This window comes from Geotrypetes seraphini, chromosome 7 (assembly GCF_902459505.1).
Source record: "Geotrypetes seraphini chromosome 7, aGeoSer1.1, whole genome shotgun sequence".
Lineage (NCBI taxonomy): Eukaryota > Metazoa > Chordata > Amphibia > Gymnophiona > Dermophiidae > Geotrypetes > Geotrypetes seraphini.
In genome coordinates this window covers 53,910,293-53,934,958 of record NC_047090.1, presented here as the reverse complement: position 1 = coordinate 53,934,958, position 24,666 = coordinate 53,910,293, and the positions used below count along the sequence as shown (strand labels likewise).

Below are 24,666 nucleotides of genomic sequence, written 5' to 3'. Positions count from 1 at the left end.
CTGCCAAATATTCAGGAGTATATTTGGAGTCTAAATGAAGGTCCAGGTTGAGAGCTTGTCCCATGTCAAACACAAATTTGGCAAATGAAGTGGACTTTGAATCAGAGGCCGCATCAAGAGAAGGACTACGAGACTGTGGAACTGCTGAGTAGGAAGGAGAAGCCTCCCTCGAGTATTGAGAGATTGGTTCAGTCAGAGAAGAAGCTGCACTGTGGGGAGGAGTGAGAGAATGTTTCCTCTTCAGGCTTCGTGATGGAGACGTACCTGGAGTTCGAGGCACTGAATGAGTGGAAGCCTGAGGAGAAGTGTCTCGGCGAGCCGGCTTCGAAGGAGGTGTCTTCGACCTGGAAAGGCTTCGGATAGGGGCTCGGTGTAGTCGAGATCCGTGCTTCGAGGTAGAAGATCAAGGCAGCAAAGTCTCGGTATCCAGTGCAGAGGAGTCACGACGAATCTTTGAAGCAAGATGTCTGGGGTGCTTCGATCGAGGCAACTCAGGAGAGGAATCACTGGAGGAGAATTGCTTCGGAGCATGAGACCTGCCTCGAGGCATGAGGACTGGAGGATCCGGATGTGCTACAGGCTGGTCAACCCGAGGCAGAGTCGAGGACGGGACCAATTGAGCCACAATCGAGGATATCTGAGTGGTCAGGATGGATTTTAGCATGTCCTCGAGCATCGGCACCAAGACAGAAGAATCTGACCTCGTAGGTGCAGCAGTGCACTCCGAAGAGGGCGACCTCGAAGGTGAGTATTCCCTTAACTTGGAGGCATGCTTGGAAGAAAGGCACAAGAAGGACTCTGGTGGCTTCTTAGGTATGGCACCTGAAAGAGATCCAGGAGACTTACCCCCCCCCCTCCCCGAGGACGTCTTCACCGATGTGGAAATCTTCACGGGCGTTGAAGTCGGTGCAGAAATAGAAGGTAGGGTCGAGGCCTTCGAGACCGAAGCTCCAGTCGAAGCAAGGGTCGAGGCCTTCGAGACCGGAGATGTCGTCGAAATCAGAGTCGATGCCTTTGAGACCGGGGCAGCCGCCGAGGTCGAGGCTTTGTCCGAAGATTGTTCGGGCACACCGACGTCAAAAAGCTCGAGGTGTAAGAGTAAGACAACGGTGACAATCTTCCGGGGAATGGATCGAACCTAGACACTGTAGGCAGCGACAGTGAGGATCGGTGACCGAAATCATCCGATTACACGATTTAAACCCGGTGAGAGGCCGGGACATAGAAAAAATAAAGTCCGTGCCGAACAAAGTTTCTTTTCTTGTTTTGCACCTTTGTTTGAAACATGTGTCACTGGAGCATTGTTACATTCTCATTTATCTTATGAGGAAAAAGTCCTCTAGGGTTGTCTCTCTCTTCAGAGTTTCACTTCTCTGAGCGTACTTCAAAGTAATTTCACTCTCTTGGAATTGGGGTTCATTATAGTCAGTTTGTTTCTATCATAATTAGACTTTACTGACGTTCTATAAAAGCATATTATCCCTGTTTTTTGTTAGACACGGACTGCATCCATCTCTGGCATTAACATTCAATTTTTCTGCTTTCTTCTCAAAATCTACTTTCCCATGTCTTACCTTCCGATCTCTCTCTCCTTCCTTCCCCATTTCCATGGTCCGACATCTCTCTCCTTCCCTCCCAGTGGTCCGACATTTCTCTCCTTCCCTCCCTCCTCATAGTGGTCTGATATCTCTCTCCTTTCCTCCCTCCTCCCAGTGGCCTGGCATCTCTCTCCTTCCTTTCCCCCGTTCCAGTCTGTCATCTCTCTCCTCTCCTTCCCATAATCTGGCATCTTTCTCTACTACCAATATTATTATTATTTCTGTAGTGCTACTAGACTCCCCTTCTTCCCTTCCCTGGTCTGGTATCTCTCACTTTCTTTCGTTATCTCTCTCTCCCCCCCCCCCCCCCAGTGTAACATTAAGTGAAGAAATTTTCTGTGCTGTAATTGTTATGAGGACATGCTGGGAACACCCCCAACATTAGGGCCTGATTCTGTATAGAACGACTGGTTTCAGCAGCTGCCCAAGCGGCTTTTGAGAATTGCACATGGGCATCCTATATAGAATCACATCTGTCCTAACAGACAGATGCCTAACCCCACCTAACCACCTCAATTCTCTAACCAGCAGACACCGTTTATAGAATCATGTTGCCGCTGAGCTGATCGCGGCAAGGAAATCTCCCTGCTGCGATCAGGTGAGTGCCAGTGGCAGGGAACCCCATACACTGTCTGTGGCAGGAGGTATGCCCAATCCCTCCTGCTGGCACCCCCTTCCAACATCCCTGGCAGGAGAAATGCCCACTCCCTCCTGCCAGGAGACGCCTTGGGCTGCTTAAGCTTGCCTAAGACCACTTCTGGGTGAAACCACGCCCATGCCCAACCTTAGGTGAGATTACACAGCTCTAGGCACCTACCTGCACCCTCGACAGATGCCTACAGTATAGGCAGCTTGCCTTAGGGTTTTTTTGTTTTTTTTAAAAAATATACTGTATATATCTATTTCGTTCCTTGAAAATGCTTTTTTAAAATTTTAAACATGTATCCTGATTGGCTGGTTAGACAGCGATAAGACGTCTACTGCCGCCTACAATTGGGACGCCGTTTCTTTAGTGAGCAGTCTTAGCACTTACTATATGTTAATTTTTACACTTATTCCACAGACGTGCAAAACTTTAGTAAACAGGTCCTTAAGTTTTGTTAGGTTAGGGAGGGGAAGGGAAGGGAGGTACTGGAGTATAGGAAGGTAGGGAAGAGCAGACAGATGAAGGTTCATCTTGGTCATCAGGTATCCTTGAGACAGCCCTGGAACAAAGTTATATTTATGTTAATCACTTGATATACTGTCTAATCTGAACAAGTAGGTCAAGGCAGTTTACAAAATTTAAAAAAATCAGAAAGGAATGTCAATTAAAGTAGGACAGATGCAACCATTCAGAACAAACAAATTAAAACAACAATTAATTTATATTCTAGGCCACATGTGTCAAACACAAGGCCTGCGGGCCGCACCAGGCACCCTCTCCAGGAACCTCCTTGAGTACCGACTCCCCCACCTATCACCACCCCACCGCTGAAATTTAAAATCTTCGGGCAGCCAATGGCACAACTAAGCCAGCCTCCCGCTGTCAGCCTGCCCAGAAGTGTTCTTTCTCCAGCGTCCTGCCTACATGGGAAGAGGAAGTGATGCAGAAAGAACACTTCCGGGTCAGGCCAATGGCGGGAGGCTGGCTTTATTGCGCTGTTGGCTGCCCGAACATTTTAAATTTCAGTGGTAGGGAGGTGGTAGGTGTGGGAGTCAGGAACTGGGGACAGGTCATACCATAGGATCCAGCTGAGAGGGGAGGGCTGGGTTTGGGAATGAGGGAAGGACGTGCTGCGGGGAGTTGGGAAAGCAAGAAGGACAGATGCTGCTTGGGCTGGGGGTTAGGAAGGGAAAGAGATGCTGCTGGTGGGTGAGGGAAGTGTGATGTGAATGTATGAACTGAGGACAAAGTAGCAGCTTTACAGATTTCATCAATAGGAGTGGAGCATAGGAAAGCAACTAAAGCTGCCATAGCTCGGACTTTGGGCTGTGACTCAATTCTCCAGTTGGAGCCCAGCATGAGCATAATAGAAGGTGATTCAAGTCGCCAACCATGTAGAAATATTTCTCTTGTAACTTGATAGGATCAAAGGAGATGAAAATTTGAGGACATTCTATGTGGCTGAGTTCTCTGCAAGTAGTAAGCCAATGCTCTTTCGCAGTCTAGAATCCTGAAGAGCCGTCTCTCCAGGATGATAATGAGGCTTAGGGATAAACATTGGAAGTACTATAAATTAATATGAAATTCAGTGATGACTTTAGGAAAGAACTTTGGATAGCTGTGAAGCAGAACTTTGTCATGGTGGAATACTGTGAAGGGTGGGTCCACCACCAGCGCTTGAAGTTCACTTACTCTTCGAGCAGAAGTAAGGGAGATGAAAAAAAAGCAGTTATCATAAAGCACAGTTATCCAAGGACAGCAGGCAGATATTCTCACACCTGGGTGACGTCACCGACGGAGCCCCGGCATCGACCACTTCAAAAGTGCATCGCCATTTTAAATATTTAGAAAGTTTGCGATCGCCCGCACCGCACATGTGCAAGTGCCTTCCCGCCCGACGTAGGCACACAGTCCCTCAGTTAAGATAAGCCAGTTAAGAAGCCAACTAGGGGAGGTGGGTGGGTTGTAAGAATATCTGTCTACTGTCTCTGGATAACACCTGCTACGGTAAGTAACTGTGCTTTATCCCAGGACAAGCATGCAGCATATTCTCACATATGCTTGGGTGACCTCCAAGCTAACCAGAAAGGGATGGTGGGAGTGTTGGCCTTTAAGAAAATAAATTTTGTAATACAGACAATAATGCGAGGTGAATGTATGAACTGAGGACCAGGTGGCAGCTTTACAGATTTCCTCAATAGGAGTAGATCTAAAGAAAGCTACAGAAGCTGCCATAGCTCAAACTTTGGGAGCTGCGACACGACTCTCCATATGCAGTCTAGTCTGATCATAGCAGAACGATATACATGCAGCTACCCAGTTGGAAATCGTTCTCCTGGAAACAGGATACCCCAACTTGTTAAGATCAAATGAGATGAAGAGTTGAGAAGATGTGCGGTGTGGCTTTGTCCTATTGATGTAATAGGCCAAAGCACACTTACAGTCCAGAGTGTGAAGAGCCGTTTCTCCTGCAGGAGAATGAGGCTTATCCAGGGGCTGCTATTTACCTGGATACAGGTTCAGGAGAAATTACACAGGATGAAAATTCCTCTTAGGCAGAAAGAGAAGAGCTTCCCGTCCTGATATGTAAAAATTAGACACAAAACACTGAAGACTTCAAGAACAAAATCTTCAAGATTTATTATAATAAATGCAAAGTAAATAGCAAATTATAAAGTTCAATTGGAAGGAATATGAAACCCGCATTACATTCTCCTGTTCAAATTCCTTCAAAGAAATCTTGCCAAAGCTATACATTTTATCATTTCTCTGACTTTAACATACAATAGTCTGACATATAAGCTTCCTAAACACGTATATCCTGTGGAGCCTACTTCTTTTACAAAAATGTATTTTTTCTATATAACTGTCCCAGTTAACTCTTTATAGCCTGAACCAAAGATAAAATTTCAATGGAAAAGACAGACCATCAGTTGCTCATCAAGTCCAATAGATGTCAGTGTTACTCCTTTTCTCCATATAACAACTGACATTTGTAACCTGTCAAGACATACATCATGTCAGTAAAAAGCCTACGTCTTGACATCTACATCCTGGCATTTGTGTGAACTCCTAATTAGCACTATGTTTGCGAATTTATAAGAAACAGAGGCATTTACATGATTGTGTGTGAGTCTATATACAAGAACAGTTTTCCCTGTTTTCTCTGAAAACCTTATCTGTAAATTCCATGACTGCATTTAAACATTAATATATAAATTTACTTATGTATTAAAAGTCACAGGTCACCCTCTGACCTTCCTTAGCATAACTAAAATGTAGAATCAGCAATTTAGATTTTCCAATTTGTAAGTACACTGTCTCAGACCTTTTCTCTAAAGATCTCTCATCTGAGTTCCCAAATTTTAATGTATAGGCATTATGTTTTAATTTAATTCACAAATTCAGTTTTCACATCTATGATACCTACAAATTTCAGGAATCCTTTAATAGGCTTAGGGAAAAAACTGGAAGAACAATCGACTAATTGAGATGAAACTCCATCACAACTTTCGGTATAAACTTTGGATGGGTGCGTAGAACCACTTTATCATAGTGAAACACTGTGAAGGATGGATCTACCACCAATGCTTGCAACTCACTGACTCTCCTGGCAGAAGTAAGCGAGATAAGAAAGACAACTTTCCAGATGAGAAACTTGAGATGAGCTGTGGCCATTGGTTCAAATGGTAGCTTCATTAACTTGGAAAGAACCACATTAAGGTCCCAGACTACTGGAGGAGGTTTGAGAGGTGATTTCACATTGAAAAGTCCTTTCATGAATCTGGAGACTAAAGGATGAGCAGTAAGAGGTTTTCCCTTGACTGGCAAATGAAAAGCTGTAATAGCACTGAGATGGACTCAAATGAATGTAGATTTGAGTCCAGAGTCAGACAGGTGAAGTAAATTATCCAATATCAAGACACTAAGAAGAAAACCTAGTCCACTTTTGTTGATAACATTGTTGAGTGGATGGTTTCCTGGGGGCATTAATAATATAGCGAACAGGCTAAGAGAGATGTAATGCATAAGGATTCAGCCCGAGAGAAACCAAGCCGTCAGGTGTAACAACTACAGATTGGGACGTAGAAGAGATCCTTAGTAAGCAGAGTAGGAAACCTTGGTAGAGGTATTGGCTCCCTGGTGCTGAGTTGAAGTAAAAGGGAGAACTAATGCTGTCTGGGCCACCGATGAGCGATGAGAATCATGGTGGCTGACTCCCGCTTGAGTTTGAAAAGAGTCTTTAACATTAGAGGAGTTGGAGTGAATGCATAAAGAAATAGGCCTGTCCAATCATCGGCCTCCAGACGGTGAGGAGAGTATAGTCTGGAGCAAAACAGAGACAACTTGTGATTGAGGGGAGCCGCAAATAAGTCCACCTGTGGAGTGCTCCATTGAGCAAAAATGAGATGGAGAGCTGCAGAGCTGAGAGTCCATTCGTGAGGTAGAAGAATTCTGCTGAGGTTGTCTGCTAGGGAATTCTTCTCCCCTTGAATGTAGACAGCCTTTAAGAAAAGGTTGCGAGCAGCTGCCCAAAGCCATATTTTCTGGGCTTCCCGGCATAACAGGAGAGAGCCCATTCTTCCTTGCTTGTTTATGTAGTATATTGCTACTTGATTGTCTGTGTGAAAGAGGAGGACTTGAGGATGTAAGCAATGTTGAAAAGCCTTGAGGGCATAATAGATTGCCCTGAACTCATGGAAATTGATGTGAAATTTCCGCTCCCTGGTTGACCAAAGACTCTGGGTTTGAAGGCTATCAAGGTTCGCCCCCTCCCTCCCCTCCCAGGCATAAGGAGATGTGTCCATCGTTAGCACCCTTTGATGAGGAGGCAAGTGAAAAAGTAGACCTCTGGATAGATTGGAGGAGGTCATCCACCATTGATGCACTGCTGATGAATTGATGATGTGACAGAAATATGCTGTGATAGATGATCTGTCACTTGAGACCATTGAGAAGCGAGAGTCCACTGAGTGGAGTCTTGCTAGCGGTGTCACATGAACTATGGAAGCAATGTGACCCAAAAGAACCATCATGCGCCTCGCAAAGATCGTTTGAAGATTCAAGATCTGCTGACAGAGGTTGAAGAGAGCATGCAGGCAATCCGGAGGGAGAAATGCTCTCATGAGGATAGTGTCTAGGATAGCCCCAATGAACTGAAGATGTTGAGACGGAATGAGTTTGGATTTGGGGAAACTGACTTTGAATCCCAAAGCTTGGAGAAAGGAAATGGTATGAGATGTTGAAAGAGCCATCTCCTGAGCCAAAGAAGCTTTGATCAACCAGTTGTCCAGATAAAGAAAGACTTGAAGACCGTGGGATCGATGAGATGCAGCCACTACAATCAGGCACTTCGTGAATACTCTGGGAGAAGATGCCAGACTGAAAGGAAGGACCTTGTACTGATAGTGACGATGATTGACTTGAAAGTGGAGATATTTCCTGGAAGCCAGATGGATTGGAATATGAGTGTAGGCTTCCTTGAGATCCAGAGAGCATATCCATAAAGTAGGGTGAGGGAGAGCATCTGGAATTTCTCATTGACTAGAAATTTGTTGAGATCTGAGATCCAGAATGAGTCACAGTCCTCCCATCTTTTATGGAATTAACAAGTACCGGGAGCAAAATCCCTGATGCTGTTGAGATAGAGGAACTTCTTCAATGGCATTTAGAAGAGAGAAAGATATTCTGCATACCATATATCCCATTAAAAAGCTCCCCCCTCCTCATTAGCACTCCTGAGCCACCGTCTCCCCCCCAACAAAAAAAAAGATGGCAGGAGGGGTGCCCACTCCCTCCTGCCCCGAAGGCGCCTGCCCGCTCCCTGAAAAAAAAAATCTGAGGGATACCCACTCCCTCCTGCCTGCAAATACCTCCTCCTTCCCCCTAAAAAAAGGCAGGAGGGATGCCCACTACCTCCTGCCACCAGAGGACCTAAGGAAGTCCCAAGGGAGGAGCCTGAGCCAATCAGGGCCTTAGGCCCCCTTCCCATGCACTGGGGAGGGGCCTAAGGTCCAGTGTTGTCGGAGGAGCCAGAGCAGGAGGTGTTTTCAGTACCTCCTGCTTCCAATGTCAAAGGTATGGGACCTGGAGGGGGAGAGTAGTGGGCATCACTCCTGCCTTTTTCTTCGGGGGGGGGGAGGTATTTGTGGGCAGGAGGGAGTGAACATCCCTCCTGCCATTTTTTTTCAGGGAGCGGGCGGGCACCTTCCGAGAAGGAGGGAGTGGGCATCCCTCCTAACTTTTTTTTCGGGGTGGAGGAGGGAGGTCCTTCATGGCAGGAGGGAGTAGGCAACCCTCCTGCCATTTTTTTTAGGTTTGGGTGGGTTGCCACAATTGTCGGAGAAGGGCACGCAATTGCCAAGGGTTGGCGGTGGGGGATTTTTTTATGGGACAGATATTTTGCGTGTGTAATACATGCAAAATATCTGTGCCAATGAAAAAACCCCAGGCAGACCTGTCGGTAACACAGTTACAGACAGGTCTAAAGCAATCGAGTTTTAGGATCGGTAAAACCCAATGCTAAATAGCCAAGCCATGTAAGTTAATCCATTGCTTGGCTATTTTGCATCAGGTTTTACTAATTTGCATGGCCGGATTGGAAAATGAACGATCGAGGGGAAAAAACATGAGGTGGACTGTTTAGTGAATCAGGTCAGTTAGTAGTGATCATTGTGAAACCTGTGAAGACAGGTTTAGCGATGATTGTTGTCTTTAGTGAATCTAGCGCTGTTTGATTTCAAAAAGCTGTTTGTGTTCTGCTTTATTTCAAGTTTCAAGTTTATTAAAAATTTGTTATCCCACCTTTTTAAATTACAAAGCGGCTTTACAATAAATAAAAAACAGAAAGCAGGGTAGTACAGACACATTAAAAATTAGTAACTAAATTTTTTGTCCAATAAAGACATTTACAGAGTCTCACAAATTAAACTCACACGAGAGGAAAAAGGGTAGAACTACAACGAACAGAAAAGTAAGAACAGTTAGGGAAAAAATGGAAGGAAAGGGGTAAAAATTTAACCTGATTTGCTATCATTGTCACAGAAACTGGGCTAAATATCCATTTAAATGTCCTTAAAAGGATAGTCATACTGCAAATGCATCGTTAAAAAGCATTGGTTTTAAGCTGGTTTTGAACTTATCTAATGCACAGATCTCTCTTAAGTATGCAGGTGCTGAATTCCAGAGCGAGGGAGCAGTAACAGAGAAAATATTATTGTGCATAGTATTGATAACTTTTAGCAATGGGATTGTTAGCAGATTTTGATTTGATGACCAGAGAGTACGTTGTAAAGTTAGGGGTACTAGTAGTCTGTTGATGAATTCTGGCTGTTCTGTTTGTCTGGTTTTGAAGGTTAGCAGCATTATTTTATAGGTGATATGATGGGGAATAGGCAACCAGTGAGCTCTGACCATCAAAGGCGTAACATGGTCAAATTTTTTTGCGTTGAAGATAATTTCAACAGCGATATTCTGAATAATCTGGAGATGTTGAATTTCCTTTTTTGTGATTCCCTTAAATAGAAGTTTAACAGCTGAATGTATTGTCTAAAGAAAGCTTCAAAAGATAGAATAAAACTGTTTTGATTCGGGGGACTAGACAAGGTTGTACCTTATCGCCGTTATTTGTCCTTTCCTTAGACCCCTTGACTAGGGAAATTCAGGCAACTGCGGAGATTAGTGGGTTACCTTTGGGGGCTAGTCATTTTAAGATAGCGGCATTCACGGATGACTTATTAGTTTTTCTTTCCACCCGTATCTATCCTTGCCAATTTTGTTGGAGTTTGCGGGAGCATGGTGACTTTTTGGCCTTTGCCTTGAATTTTGGAAAATCGGAGGCTTTGGCTTCTTCGCCTTCCTTGCATGGGACTTGGGATATGGATTTTCTATTGAAATGAATGGACGGTTCGTTTCGTTATTTAGGTATTCAATTAACTATGGATGTGTCCAAATTGTATCGGATCAACATTGATAAGTTGTTGGCTGAGACGCGTTCCAAATTGGAGTGATGGAAGGGCTTACCTTTATCTTTGATAGGCTGCATTCATCTTTTCCGTATGATCTTGTTTCCCAAGTGGCTCTATACATTTCCCGTATCCTTATTAAAGCAAGATATCCAAGCCCTTCATTCCTTACTGTCCTTACTGTCAGGGTTTTGGGTTGGTTTTTTTTTTTTTGGGGGGCGCAGAAGCCCAACCTTCTATGGACTCTCCTGGGGGAGGGCATTGGGTATACCGGATCTCAGGCTCTATAATCAAGGTTCTGTCTTGCGTCATATCCACAACTGGGTTCTGGACATGGATCTTTTTACAGATGTGATCTTTGAGGAGGACTATTTTTACCCCTATCACTTGCTGTACTTTTTGCATGCCCGCCTTAAGGATGTCTCTCGGCCTACCCAGGGTTGTATGTTATTCCGTCCTTTTTGGACAGTGTGGAAACAAATCCTTTCCTTTTGTGGGCAGGATCTGCACCTTAGTGTGTTTATGCCCTTGGTGGGTAATGCTACTTTTCCCCCGGGGCTTACACCTTCTATATTTAGTTGGTGGTGGAGTAAGGGTATTTTTCAATTATGTCATGTTTTGCAGGAAGAGGGCACCTTACTCTCCTATGATGATTTACTTGCTCAGAGGATACCAGCTTTGGGGGCGCCTTTTGCTGAGCAGCAACTTCCAACACTGGGGGTCCCTCCCATCAGGTTCTCTTTCTTGGGACTTTGGGATCCGATTTGAAGCATTTTTAGAGGCCTCCACAGAGACTAGAATATCTGTATCCTATTTTCATAAAGGCTTGCTTCATATACAACCTCCGGGGGATTTTTCTGGGATAATACAGCATTGGCAGAAGAACCTTGCTTGGCAATTAACCTTACCGGTGCTGATGAAGGCATTTAAGGGCATACCGGGGGTGCTGGGCAGTGCTGAACTGTGGGAGTGTCATTACCATACTATGTTGCGGGCTTATGTCCCCCAGAGCCAGGCTTATCATATGGGATGTTTAAGATACACAGATTTGTATAAAATGTCAGGCAAAGGTGAATTCCTATGTGCATGGTCTGTTGGCATGTTCAACAATTCAGGGTTTCTGGTGGGAGATGGCTCTTTTTTTTAGTACTACTTTGAATACTTCAGTTTCTTTCTCAGCGCCTGCTATGTTATTCTGTCATTTTCCCTCTGTATCCTGCTCGGAAACGGTTGTTTCTGAGCAAGTGTTATGTCCTTGGGAAAAAGTGATCAGCCTCCTTCAGTTTGGTACTAGAGGAATAAATTGCATACTTTGTTGCGATGGGAAGCACGAGCAGTGGCTGGTTCCTGGACACGCCACAAATCTTTCCTCCAAGTGTGGATTTATTTGGATGTACTGCATCCGAGAGGCTGCAGTCAGATTCTGAATACTCTCAGAGTTGCTATTTTGTATTTTCTGGATTATCTCCTTGGATTGTACCGTATATTGTATATTTGTAGGTGGGGATGGGGGGGAGGGGGCTTGGGAGGATGGGTGTGGATTTTTGTTCTTGCATTTCTTGTCTTGGTTGACAGTTGTCATTTGTTTTTGAAATTAATAAAAAGTTTGAAACTAAATGGCCAATATTCTCAATGGAGAAGTGGGGTTTCCCAGAATATACCTTTATTTCTGTATGGGAGCACACCATTTCCAGTACATTTTCTAGATCAGTGTATTGCAAACTGTGTGCCTCCTGAGATTTCTGGTGTGCCACGACATACGAGTGAAGAGATTCATCCATGTCGGCTGTCTGCCTACAGGACGTGCCTCTAGTAGTGAGAGGCACGTCCTGTAGGAAGTCAGCCAGTGTAGCTGACTCTCCTCCTGGCCGGCATCTCTCCTCTTCTCCCCGTATCTCCTGAATCCATGTAACAGCGGGGTCGCAGCCAGACGGGCCTCCGTGCATGCGGATGATGTCATCGCGTCGACTTCCGGGTGCCTTCCGGCCAGGGCATTGGTTTTAGAGTGCCGCCAGCTGGAAAAGTTTGTGAGACACCGCTCTAGATTCATGAAGGGCCTTTATAATACTAAGTCACCGGCTTGGGATCTTAATGTGGTACTCTCAGTGCTTCATCTCTCAAGCACCTCATTTGGAAAGTGGTCTTCCTCATCGCTCTTACATCAGCATGCCAAATCAGTGAACTCCAGGCGTTAGTAGCAGATCCACCTTATACAGACAGTCCACGGATTAAGAAAGCCCGACTTACATCAAACTCATACTTATGAACCGGGGTCCTGCCTCTCCCTTCCTGTGCTAACGCACCTCTTCTTCCTCCATTCATGTCCAAACGCGACCCTCCTCCTACCTTCTGTGTCTCAACACGCCCCTCTTCAACTTTCCCTCCGTTCTGCATCCCAAATTCATGCCTCCCGCAGGTGTTTACCTCCTCTGGATGTCTCCCTCCTCTCATCGCAGTTTTCTTTGTAAAGCCGCAGTTCCTGCATGCAGCTGATCCGGCAAGTGTCTCCTGTACGTGTTTACCCCCTCTGGCTGGCTCTCTCCTCCCAGTGGCATTTCTCTTCGTGAAGCCACAGACACTGGTTCCAGCATGAGGCTAGTGGCTGACCCGGAAGCCTTCCTTCTGACCTAGCAGGAAGTTCTGACCCCCATTAGAGACAAATGCTTAACACTAACCGTGTGCATAGGAGAATAAATCAAAAAGTAAAGGCAGTGGCGTATCTAGCATATGTGAAAACTTTCAATTGAAGACTGTTGTGGTATAATGATGTTACATTTTTGCAGAAATGGTGAAGAAACAGTAAAACTCAATGTTCACTCAAAAAGAAGGAAAAAGCCTCAGAACGGGCCCTCCCACGACCACAAAGGTGGATATAACAGGTGGATGAGCGATAACCTCACAGGCAAAACCTTCATTCAAAGTTGAGCACTAAAACACTTGAGCAAAAACTGTGCTTCACACAAAAAGTTTTTTTGTTTTTTTTCAGATAGAGGAAAAATTCCACTTATCTTATTGCTGATCGGCAATAAGATAAGTGGAATTTTTCCTCTATCTGAAAAAAAAACTTTTTATGTGAAGCACAGTTTTTGCTCAAGTATTTTAGTGCTCAACTTTGAATAAAGTTTTGCCTGTGAGGTTATCGCTCAACCACCTGTTATATCCACCTTTGTGGTGGTGGGAGGGCCCATTCTGAGGCTTTTTCCTTCTTTTTGAGTGAACATTGAGTTTTACTGTTTCTTCACCATTTCTGCAAAAATGTAACATCATTATACCACAACAGTCTTCAATTGAAAGTGTTCACTTTATATACATTGGTTTTCAATATATCTGTGTTGTTCATTGCTAGTACCTAGCATATGTGACACCCGGGGCCCATCATTTTTTGACACCCCCCCCAATCTGTACAAAAATATGATTTTTAGTAACAAGCCACATGTCACATATGAGTACCTAGGAAAAGGCAGCATCTTACATACTACAGTGAGCAGTACAACATCAATACACCCATTGTAAAATTAAACAAGCCAGACTAGTACAGATCAATCCTGCAGTCAATCCTAACAAAAAACATGTCTTTCGAATACACAGAACACAGAAAACACCTTCGCCTAGTATGGAATATGTCATCACAAACTAACCCCTCCCTCCTTTACAAAACTTTAGTGTGAATTTTAGCCATGGTGGTAACAGCTCTGACGCTCATAGAATTCTGAGCATCAGAGCTGCTACCACCACGGCTGGCGTTAAAAAACGCTCCTCAGTTTTGTAAAAGGGGGGATAAAATAGAAATACATAGACAAAGGTTAAATTGAACCAGTAAGAAGCTGGACTCTGCATACAGTGCACCACAGAAACAGTGACACATGTCTCCTAAAGCAATAAATAAATAGAAAATTTTTTTCTACCTTTGTCTTCTGTGGTTTCTGCTTTCCTCACCTTCTTGTAACTCTCTTCCTTCCATCCACTGTCTGCCGTCTCTCTTCCCCTATATGGTATCTTCTCTCCTTCTATGCCCCTTCCAGAAACTGTATGCCTCCTCCTTCCATCTCTCCTTTCACCCCCATTGGTCTGGCATCTCTCTCCTCTCCTTCCCTCTCCCACATCTCTCCTCTGCAATCCCTTTCCCTTTTTTCCCTCATTTTCCTTTTCAATTTATTTTCTGCATCTGTCTAGATTACGTTCTTACTACCCTCTCATCAATGTCCTTTTTTACTGTCTACCTAAAGCTTGCCACCTCTTTCCCTTACCCCTCCAGTGTTTCTCTAACTCAATCCTTTTCTCCCCATCATGTGCCCTCCTTTTATTTATCCCCTCCTTCCATCATGTATCCTCTTTCTCCAACCCTTCCATCTAGTACCTTCTCCTCTCTCTGTCCACTTCCATTCAGCGTCTGCTTCCCTCTTTCTCTCCTCCCATTTCCTTCCTGCATTTGCTCCCTTATCTCTCCCATCTGCACTTTGTAACCCACACTGTGGTCCGACCGGGACTCCACAGCACTCCCAGTGGTTACAACGAAAAACAACACTAGCGTGTGACCCGGCCTGGAGTCACCCCGCAGGACTGGACTGACACCAAAACAGAAACCAAAATCAAAACACACAAAAGGAGTATAAATGAAAATATTTCAATTTTACTGGTCCAAACATAAAGGTCAGAATGATATGGATAAAGTAAAGTGAATATCAACTTTGCACTGCACTGAGAGCCACTTTACTTTTAAAGTTGTTTATATTTATGCTTGTTTAATAGTTTTAACCCTTGTTTTAGATAATCTTAACCCTTTTTGATCAGCCGCCGCAAAGCGGTGGCCCGCCGGACTCCGCCCACTCACCAGGTCTGCTCATGAACTTTAAATCTGGGGCATTTGCGGCGCACGCCGAAGGATTGCCCCTTAGTGCGCTCCTTCGTGCGCAAACTGAGGGCGTCCCCATTTTGCAGCTGATTTTTGAAACAATTTTCACACACAGTAATTATAAAGCTCTTAGAAATCTATTTATAGTATCTTTATTAATACTTTTACTCGATTTTATTATAACACCTACTTATCTGCTAACTGAATCGCATAATTCACTCAAAATGTCTTCACAGTCTTCCACTATTCCAGTTTTTTGGGGCCATCGCCCCAACAAATCTAGACCATCTTCTGTTTACTTTCCAATACTTACTCCAGTTCCTTCTACTTCTTATCCCTTACATTGTCATACTTTCTATAACTCTTCTCTAACATTTGGTCTCATTAATATAAGATCTCTTAAAAACAAGCATCATTTATTAACAGAAACTATTATTTCTCATAACTTACAGATTCTTTTTATTACGGAATCTTGGCTTACTGATGGTGATGAAGCCTACCTTTCATTCTGCTGCCCCCCAGGTTATTATTTATTTAACCATCGATACAAACGCGCAGGTGGCGGCCTAGCTATCATCTTTTGTGACAACTTAATTAATTCCACAGACCATTAATCAGGCCAGGTAACATAGAATTTCTTCAAGTTAAACTTAATACTAAACCCATAACAGATATTTTACTTCTCTACATTCCCCCGCCCATTAACCAGAATACATTAGCTCTACTCCAAAATACAATATTTGATTTTTGTTCCTCCTCACATAACCCTTGGATATTAGGTGACTAATATATATTTTGATGATTTAACCAATCCAGTTACCATCGAAATATTAACTCACATTAATACTCTTAACTTACAATCTCTAATCCAAAATTCAACGCATACTGTAGGACATACACTAGATATGATCCTAGTCCCTAAGTCTAACATTGTTACTTTCTCAGAACCTCACATTATCTCAGTCCCCTGGTCAGACCCTCACCTTATTACAATCAAGCTCTACTCCAAACAAATTGTAAAATATTCTCAACAACAACAAAAAATATTTCGTATTGTAATTTCTCAAAATTAGAACTATCAAATATTATTTTGTAATTTAACCTACAAACTCCAAGTTTAAATGTGGACACATTGGAAACCCAGCTTAATAATTGGAATTCAGCCATTCAATCTTTATTAGACAAAGAAGCTCCTCTAATTTTCAAAATTATTCACGAAAACTGCAGAAGCCTTGGTTTTCAGAAGAACTTACTTTACTAAAAAACAATTAAGATCTCTCGAGAGGAAGTGGCATCAGAATAAGTCACCCACAAATTTAAAACTTTATAAAGATCATGCTTATTATTATAAGATAAAAATTAATCTTGCAAAAAAAAATTATTATTCTAATAAAATTTTAAAGGCAACAAATCCCTCGATTCTATACTCTATTGTTAAATCAATTGCCCCTAAACCTCAGAAACTAGATACTAATCCATCAAATAGTCTCACTGCCCAAGATCTAACGGATAAGTTCTGCAAAAAAATCAATGATATTCGGCAAACATTTATTCCAATCACAACCAATACACCACTATATACATCCAATGATTATCACTTACCGCTTGCCAAATGTTCTATTAGATGATATAAAACTTTTCTTCCAAAGAGTTAGCTTGAAAGGTACTCGAACTGAAATCATTCCTCCGTTAATTCTAAAAAAGTTTTTCTCATGCTTTGGCCCATACATCCATGCCCTTATTCGAAATAGCTTAGAACTAGGTATACTACCATCAGCATGGAAAAAAGCCTCTATTGTTCCGATAGTAAAAGATCAAAAAGCCAGTCTCGAAGACTCTTCAAATTATTGACCTGTAGCTAATATTCCATTTTTAGCAAAGTTAACTGAAAGACTGGTATTTGAACAATTATCAATTAACAACAACTTTGTTGAAACAACTAATGTTCTACACCCTAACCAAACGGGTTTCAGGAAAAATCATTCTACTGAATACTCATTACTTGGACTGACCACAAACATAATTTATCACTTAGATCATCATAACTCAGTTATTTTGTTTTCTCTTGACCTATCAGCAGCTTCCGATACCATTGATCACGCATTACTCCTTGATAGATTGAGATCAATTGTAATCGACGGTCAAGTCTTTGATTGGTTTAACTCTTTTCTCACTGATCGCTCATCCGCTGTCACTTTCAAAGATACAATTTCAGAACCATATACTTCTAATTATTGTATCCCCCAAGGATCCATATTATCGCCACTACTATTTAATATTTTCCTTTCTCCGTTATTAAGTCTATGTCAATCTACAGGCTTCACTGCTTTTAGTTATGCTGATGATGTTCAATTACTCCATCCATTGAACCCAAAAAATAGAGGAAATATATGAAATAAATAGAAAGTTACTGGATATTAAACAATGGCTTAGCTCCAATATGTTAGCTTTGAATATACAAAAATCTAAAATTCTTCTTTTCCCTTGGAAAAATGATATAACTTTAAGTGCCCCATTTATTTTAGATAACGTTCATCTAAAGTTGGTAAAATCTCTAAAAATACTAGGCATTACTATTGATGATAGTCTTTCCTACCATGAACATATAAGTAACACTGTCAGATCCTGTTTTTACAGACTACGTATAATTAGATCAATTGCAAAGTTTTTAGAACCAAAATCACTTAACATATTGATTCATTCATTGGTTATTTCGAAAACTGATTACTGTAATTCTCTATTAATAAATGTTACCCAAAAAGAAAAGAGACGCCTTCAGATAGTTCAAAACACTGCAATTAAATTGATACATAATCGCAAAAAATTTGATCATGTCACTCCACTTCTTATTGAATCACACTGGTTACCTGTCACTCACCGTATCACTTTTAAAATCTTATTTTTAGTTTTTAAAACCCTATCTTCAAATGAACCCCAATTTATTGATAAATTACTTATTCCTCATTGCTCATCATGTTCTTTTAGCAGTCCCTTAATTGAAAATTATCGGAACCCGTCGTCATGAAAATTTTTCTGTTATAGCCCCACAGTTATGGAATACCTTACCTCAGTATTTAAGAGAAGAAAATGACTTGAATCATTTTAAACGCTCTCTGAAGAGCTTCCTTTTTAAATACGCTAAAGCCTCCGGTAGCCTATTGTACTACTACCGGGTACAGGAGAATGTCTTAGGTTTGCTTTAAACAGCTTTTATACAAGCCTTCAAAATTCCCTCCCTGGGTGACAGCAAACCTCTCCCCACATATAGACACTTCCAGCTTTGAGAAAAACAAAATACTGAGCTTAAATCAACTAGCTCCAAAAGCAAACAGTTTCCCAAAAGCAAAACTTACTGCTTGCAATTATGGTCTGCAGCTGGTACATAAGCTAACCTCCATGTCCTCAATTAAGTCTTCACCAACTTCAGGAAAGCTTTCTTGAATTTCCATCGGAACTTCCGCATCCAGCAAAGTTAGTTCCTTCGCTTGTCCAGCCTCCTCTATTTCCATAGGTGCAGGCCTATTGCACCTGTCTGACCCAGGGAGATCCTTAGGGAGAAAAGGTTGGAACCTTCTCCCTAGCCTGCCTGCCTGTCTGTTCTCAGCTGGGAGCTTTTCTACCTTAGGGACGCGCCCTAACTTAGCTGAGTCAGCAGGATACTGTGGAGCTCTTGAGTGCCTCCGGTGGTGACCTGAATACAGCTTGTCTGATAAGTTTTTGACGCTTTCAAGCTCCCCCTGGTGGTCAGCCTGAAAATCATCCAGATCAGCACTAGGACAGACTTTGTACACTCCCTTCCTGGGTTTTCTATGTGTCTTGGCTTCAGTCTTGACTGGAACCTTGGCAGGCACAATGCCTGGCTGGTTACAACTTCCATCCAGCATAGGCTCCCCACTTCCATCCAATGTCTGCCCTTTCTCTCGCCATCCACCCCTCTTCAATCAGCATCTGCCCCCTTTCTTTCCCTCCAATATCCTTCCCCCTTATGTCTCTCCCCTTTCTCTGTACATCAATTCTATCAGCACCACCTTTCCATACTACCCTGCCCCCTTTCTTTCCCTCCACCACTCTTCCATTCCAGCAATCCTGCTCCTTTCTCTCCCTTCATGCAGCAAGGTCCCACGATGATTGTAGCTGCCGGCTGCCAGTCCACCCCACTCCGACGTACTTGCTCTGGAGCAGACTCAGCAGCCACATGCTGGAAGGTCCCGTGATGACTCATCTGCTGACTCTGCTCCAGAAGAAGTAAGTTACGTTGGAGGGGGTGGACCCGGTAGACGCAGGGAGTTGTGGCAAAGTCCTGCAATGACTGCGTCTTCCGGGTCCACCCCCTCCGACGTAACTTACTTCTTCCGGAGCAGAGCCGGCAGACGAGTCAGCGCTAGACCTTCCTGCACCTCAGCATGGCTGCCGACTCTGCTGCATAGAAAGTAAGTCAGAGGTAACGAGACCATTTATTTTTTTCATCAAAAGGGGACATCTATTAATTGACTGTGTATCCTTTCTTTCTTTCTGCACTCAGGCCCAACAATTGTCCCTTTCTATTCCCTCCCTCCTTCCTTTCCATGTCCTTAGTGCCCCCAGTGCCTCCGTCCTGTGTCCATAGTGCCCCCAGTGCCCCATCCTGTGTCCTTAGTGCCCCCAGTGCCTCCGTCCCGTGTCCTTAATGCCCCCAGTGCCTCCGTCCCGTGTCCTTAGTGCCCCCAGTGCCTCCTTCCCGTGTCCATAGTGCCCCCCAGTGCCTCCGTCCCATGTTCATGGTGCCCCCAGTGCCTCCATCCCGTGTCCATGGTGCCCCCAGTGCCTCCGTCCCGTGTCCATGGTGCCCCCAGTGCCTCCGTCCCATGTCCATGGTGCCCCCAGTGCCTCTTTCCCGTATCCATGGTGCCCCCAGTGCCTCCGTCCCGTGTACATGGTGCCCCCAGTGCCTCCATCCCGTGTCCATGGTGCCTCCAGTGCCTCCGTCCCGTGTCCATGGTGGCCCCAGTGCTTCCGTCCCATGTCCATAGTGCCCCCAGTGCCCCCGTCTTGTGTCCATAGTGCCTCCAGTGCCCCTGTCCTGTGTCCTTATTGCCCCCAGTGCCTCCGTCCTGTGTGCATAGTGCCCCAGTGCCTCCTTCCCATGTCCATGGTGCCCCCAGTGCCTCCGTCCCGTGTCCATAGTGCCCCCAGTACCTCCATCCCATGTCCATGGTGCCCCCAGTGCCTCCTACTTATGTCCCACTACCTTCCAGATTTTGGCCACCCCCAAAGCCAGCCTGCCTGCCTGCCTATCTACCTATCTCCCTCCCTCCCTGCTGCGCTAAAGCCAGCCAGCTTGCCTGCCTACATCCTACCCTCCCTGGCACGGGGGAAAAAAAAGCGCCTCTCCCCTTCCTTTCCCCCGGCCGCGCTACTACAATCCTACCTCCCCCCGCCGACAAGAAGTCTTTCCAACGTCAATTCTGACGTCGGAGAGGACGTTCCGGGCCAGCCAATCACTGCCTGGCTGCCCAGAACGTCTTCTCCGAAGTCAGAATTGACGTCGGAAAGACTTCTTGTCGGCGGGGGAGGTAGGATTGTAGCAGCGCGCCGGGGGAAAGGAAGGGCAGGAGGACCCGGTCCTGGCCGGCTGTGCATCCCCGCAAACCGTGCACCCGGGGCAGACCGTCCCCCCCCCCCCCCCGCGGTATGCCACTGAGCAAAGGCAAAATACATTTACTGGTTTTAATGGAAGTAACAGTGAGCAACTGAATCTATCAGGATGCATTGGGAAGGGGAAGGCCCATCATTTTGAAGAGGCGGGCCTGCTGGCAAGAAGGATTGGGCAGAGATGTGCTTTGAGAGAGGCTTTGGTCTGTGGGTACTGCTGAAACTGTTTGCAGGAGAGTCAGCAGGGACGTGAACGACTAGATCCTCTGTAGTTGCTTCTTTATTGATGGGCCAGCTAAGTCGGTGTTCCTGAAAATGTTTAGTGAATCGTTGCCTTCCTACATTTGCATGCACAGATCAGATCAAATTGGAGGTCGATCAGCACCAAGGTTAGTGAATCGGGTCGGTACACGACCGCGATCGGTGGGCTTAGTGAATCTAGCCCCTTATTCGCATGGCTGGATCGGAGAATGAGCGATCCTGCAGAAAACCTGTGCATCAGGTCAGCAAATCCGATCGTCACTAAACCAGTCAAAACCGTTTTAGCGATGATCTTTAGACGATCACTGCCTTTAGTGTATCTTAGTGCTAAAGCACACAGATTTAAAAAGGAAGAGGCTGAGGCTTCTGCGGACCTCACAGTTCCCACTCACTCCATGGATCCTTGTTTTAGCACCTGCTGACCTAACGGATCCCATTCACCTCTGCACACCCTATGGATCCTTATCTTACATCCACCCCCCTACTGCGGACACAGCTACGGATCTGAAAAGTAACGAGAGAAAGTAAACTGAGAAGTATGAAGTTTTGCCAATGTCCTGAAAAGCTTCACACGAGCTTGGAGACACAGAGCCGATGCTGGCAGCTGGCCAGTACTTACTTGAAGGTGAGGATGCAGAGGGGACGATAAGACTTGTGACTGGTGTTCTCTGCCATGCTCTTGCCCCAGAAATCATTGGAGAAAATGTTGCTTAATGGAGCGGTCGAACGTACGTCCGGGTTATTCAGTATAGCCCACACGTCGTCATGGACGAATTCTCCGCGCAGGGAGTTGTAGTAGCAAAGCGCACATACCAATGCGAGCGTGGCTAGGTAGCTGACAAACTGAAAACTACCCAAGAAGGAGGCGGAGGAGAAGCGGGACGCGGCACCGTTCCTGACCGAGACTGGCATCATGTTTTGGCAGCGTTGACATTGTTCGTGGAGGCGTCAAAGACCGAGGGCTGAAGCCGCAGTAACTGCATGGTAGTAAAAGCTGCCGCCCTACTGACTAGCCGCGAGCACGCGCAGAAGAGATAGACTCTCCGTCCTCGCCTCTGCACAGCTGAAAATCCGTCAACAACGCCAGCGCATGCGCCTAGATTCTCTTGTAGTGTCTAGTGCAGATTATGTCAGTGATCCCACAGGTAGAAAGGTATCGACGTCGCTCTTACTGTGGTGATGCTTAGCATTGGGTGCATATCTGCTATCCACTGGTTCTCACGTTGGAGATATGCTAGCCTTATCCTCCTTTTACAGTTTGGAGGGGAGTTTGGATTTAGTGTAGAGATACCAAGGGTGATATTGAGCAGCGTGTAAGAAGAAGAAATTATTTATTAATCTCTCTTGCAAGACAGGGTGCCATACATACCGTAGTAGGCACACAGAGTTAACTGTGACCAAACATGATTGTAAAACTCAGTTAAAAATATTTCATGCAAAATAAATGTGAACTTATTCATTCAGAAAACTTCATTTGCACCTCAAACTTGTTTTTTAACACAACTTGGTTCCATAACAACCATATATTTCTTTCCTACAGCTTCTTCAAGATAGCAGTTCGAATTGAGCCCCAAAGTATTTCTGAATTCTTTAACCATTTTGTTTCAGACAGACTGCACTGTATGGGCTATCTAACTCAGCCCTCAGCTTGGGCTTAATGTGGACTGGTTCATATATGGCTTCCTTTTCTTTTTATTCCTCTGGCCACTATGCAGATTCCATGCTCTATTAATTACCAGCGTGCACTAAGCTAAATTATTCTCACCTATTATTCTACAATCTTTAACTTTAGTGAGACAGGGACAGTCCTGTAGATGATTTCTCCTCCCAAATCCCCTAGTAAGGCTTCAATAAAGCAACTGTGTTTACTCTGGAAATTAGAATGCTTTTCATTGCTTTTCCTAGCCCAAGTAGCTGGAATTTCTCTCACGTAACCGTTATTAAGAGGGAGAGAGATGCCAGATCACAAGTAAGTAAGGAAGGAATTCAGGCTGCAAGCGAGAGGTGTGGTGGGGTTAGGGTGCAAGAGGGATTGGGGGGGACAGACGGAGTGAGAGTGGCCAAGATCAGAAACAAGGTGGGAATAGTGGAAGAGGTTATTAGCCAGAGACGGAGAGAAACATGTCAGACTATGGGGGCTAAGGATGGGATTAAGGGTGCATGTGGGATCTAGAGGGAGAGAGAGGGAACTGAGAAGGCTGGAACCTGAGAGAGGAAAAGGTAGGAAGGCATTTCAATCACAATGTAGTAGGATAGGATAATTCTACACAAAAACACTACAAATAAACTTTATGAAATTTTGCAGGATTTTGAAATATTGTGCGCAGAGGTTTCAAAACTTTGGCACAGAATTTTCAAAATATTTGCACAGAATTCTACCAGTTTTTGCCAAGCCTGGATAGGCCTCCACATGGATGGGGTAGAGGCTGACCCAGTAAGGCTATTCTTATGTGGTCCTGTGAAGAGGGAGCAGAAAAGTGATCTATGCCTGTGAAGCCTAACAAATTGAGATGTGAACTGAATCTCCTGAGGAATGGGGACCAATGAAGGGGATAGCTATTGGCTGAGAGGGGAGCTGAAGTTGGAGAGCAGAGAATGTTGCTCCCTACCTCCCCCAACCATAAGTCATGCATAGGGAAGAGAAGAGGAAAGGAGGAAGAAACTAAAAGAAAAGAGTAATTGGAGAACAGCCTATTGAAAGCTTACATGTGGAGGGAGATGGGTGGTATCGATGGGCCAGACTGGAAAGGATTGAGAGAATGCATTTGTAGATGGTCTGTGGTAGAGTGAGATGAGGTAAACTGGTCAGGAAATGGGAAACACTTCTGGTGTTTCCTCAGCGATTATTTTGGCCACATGCAATACCTGCTATATCTTTCATTCAAATACAGACAGCTTTGTTCTTTTTTCAATCTTGGTAATGTGTAATGAATTGAGCAGCCTAAATAATTCTGAAAAGCATCTCCTATGTCCAAATTCATTAAAACTTGGGAAAAGCACAAATGATCCAGGAAAAAGGGATTAAATGGATCCTTCTGCTATGCTGGCAAAACAGAGAAATTAAGGCAGGTGTATCTTGCAGAAATGATATATGGTAAAATCTGGAGGTAGTTTCAGAAAGATTTAAATGAGTAATGGAAAAATATGAATCAGGTAAACTTAAACGTCTAACTAAGGTCCCCTTTTATCATGCAGCATTAGGGTTATTGCGGATCGCTACAGTTAAAGCTCTGATGCTCATAGAATTCCTATGAGTGCAGAGCTTTTACCGCAGCAACCCACAATAAAAACCCTAACACAGCTTGATAAAAGGGGGCTAAAACATTTTTAAATAGAAATAAACAGGAAATCTATACTGAACTCAATTATTATTTTGAACCATAGATGCACTATGAGGTCAATGAGGCACCTCAGAAATAGCTCCTGTGATTAAAGCAGTGATTCATACACACACGCAGCCAGTTCATAAGAACATAAGAAGTGCCTGTGCCAGGTCAGACCAGAGGTCCATTGTGCCCAGCAGTCCACTCGAGCGGCAGCCCAAGAGGTCTAGAACCTGTGTAGTAGTCCTCTATCTATACCCCTCTATCCCCTTTTCCTTGAGAAAATTGTCCAATCCCTTCTTGAACCCTATTACTGTACTCTGTCCTATCACGCCCTTTGAAGCTCATTCCAGGTGTCCACCACCCGCTGGGTGAAGAAAAACTTCCTAGC

At 44.3% G+C, this 24,666-nt stretch overlaps 1 protein-coding gene across 1 annotated transcript in view; it reads right to left on the bottom strand.

Moving 5' to 3' along the window:
• Positions 1–22,037, bottom strand: part of TMTC1 (transmembrane O-mannosyltransferase targeting cadherins 1) — a 364,529-nt gene extending 342,492 nt beyond the window's left edge. Inside the window, exon 1 of the mRNA XM_033953227.1 lies at positions 21,572–22,037. Coding sequence (XP_033809118.1) covers positions 21,572–21,867 — 296 coding nt within the window. The 5' untranslated portion in view covers positions 21,868–22,037. The remainder of the gene's footprint in view (positions 1–21,571) is intronic.
• Positions 22,038–24,666: the final 2,629 nt, after the last annotated feature.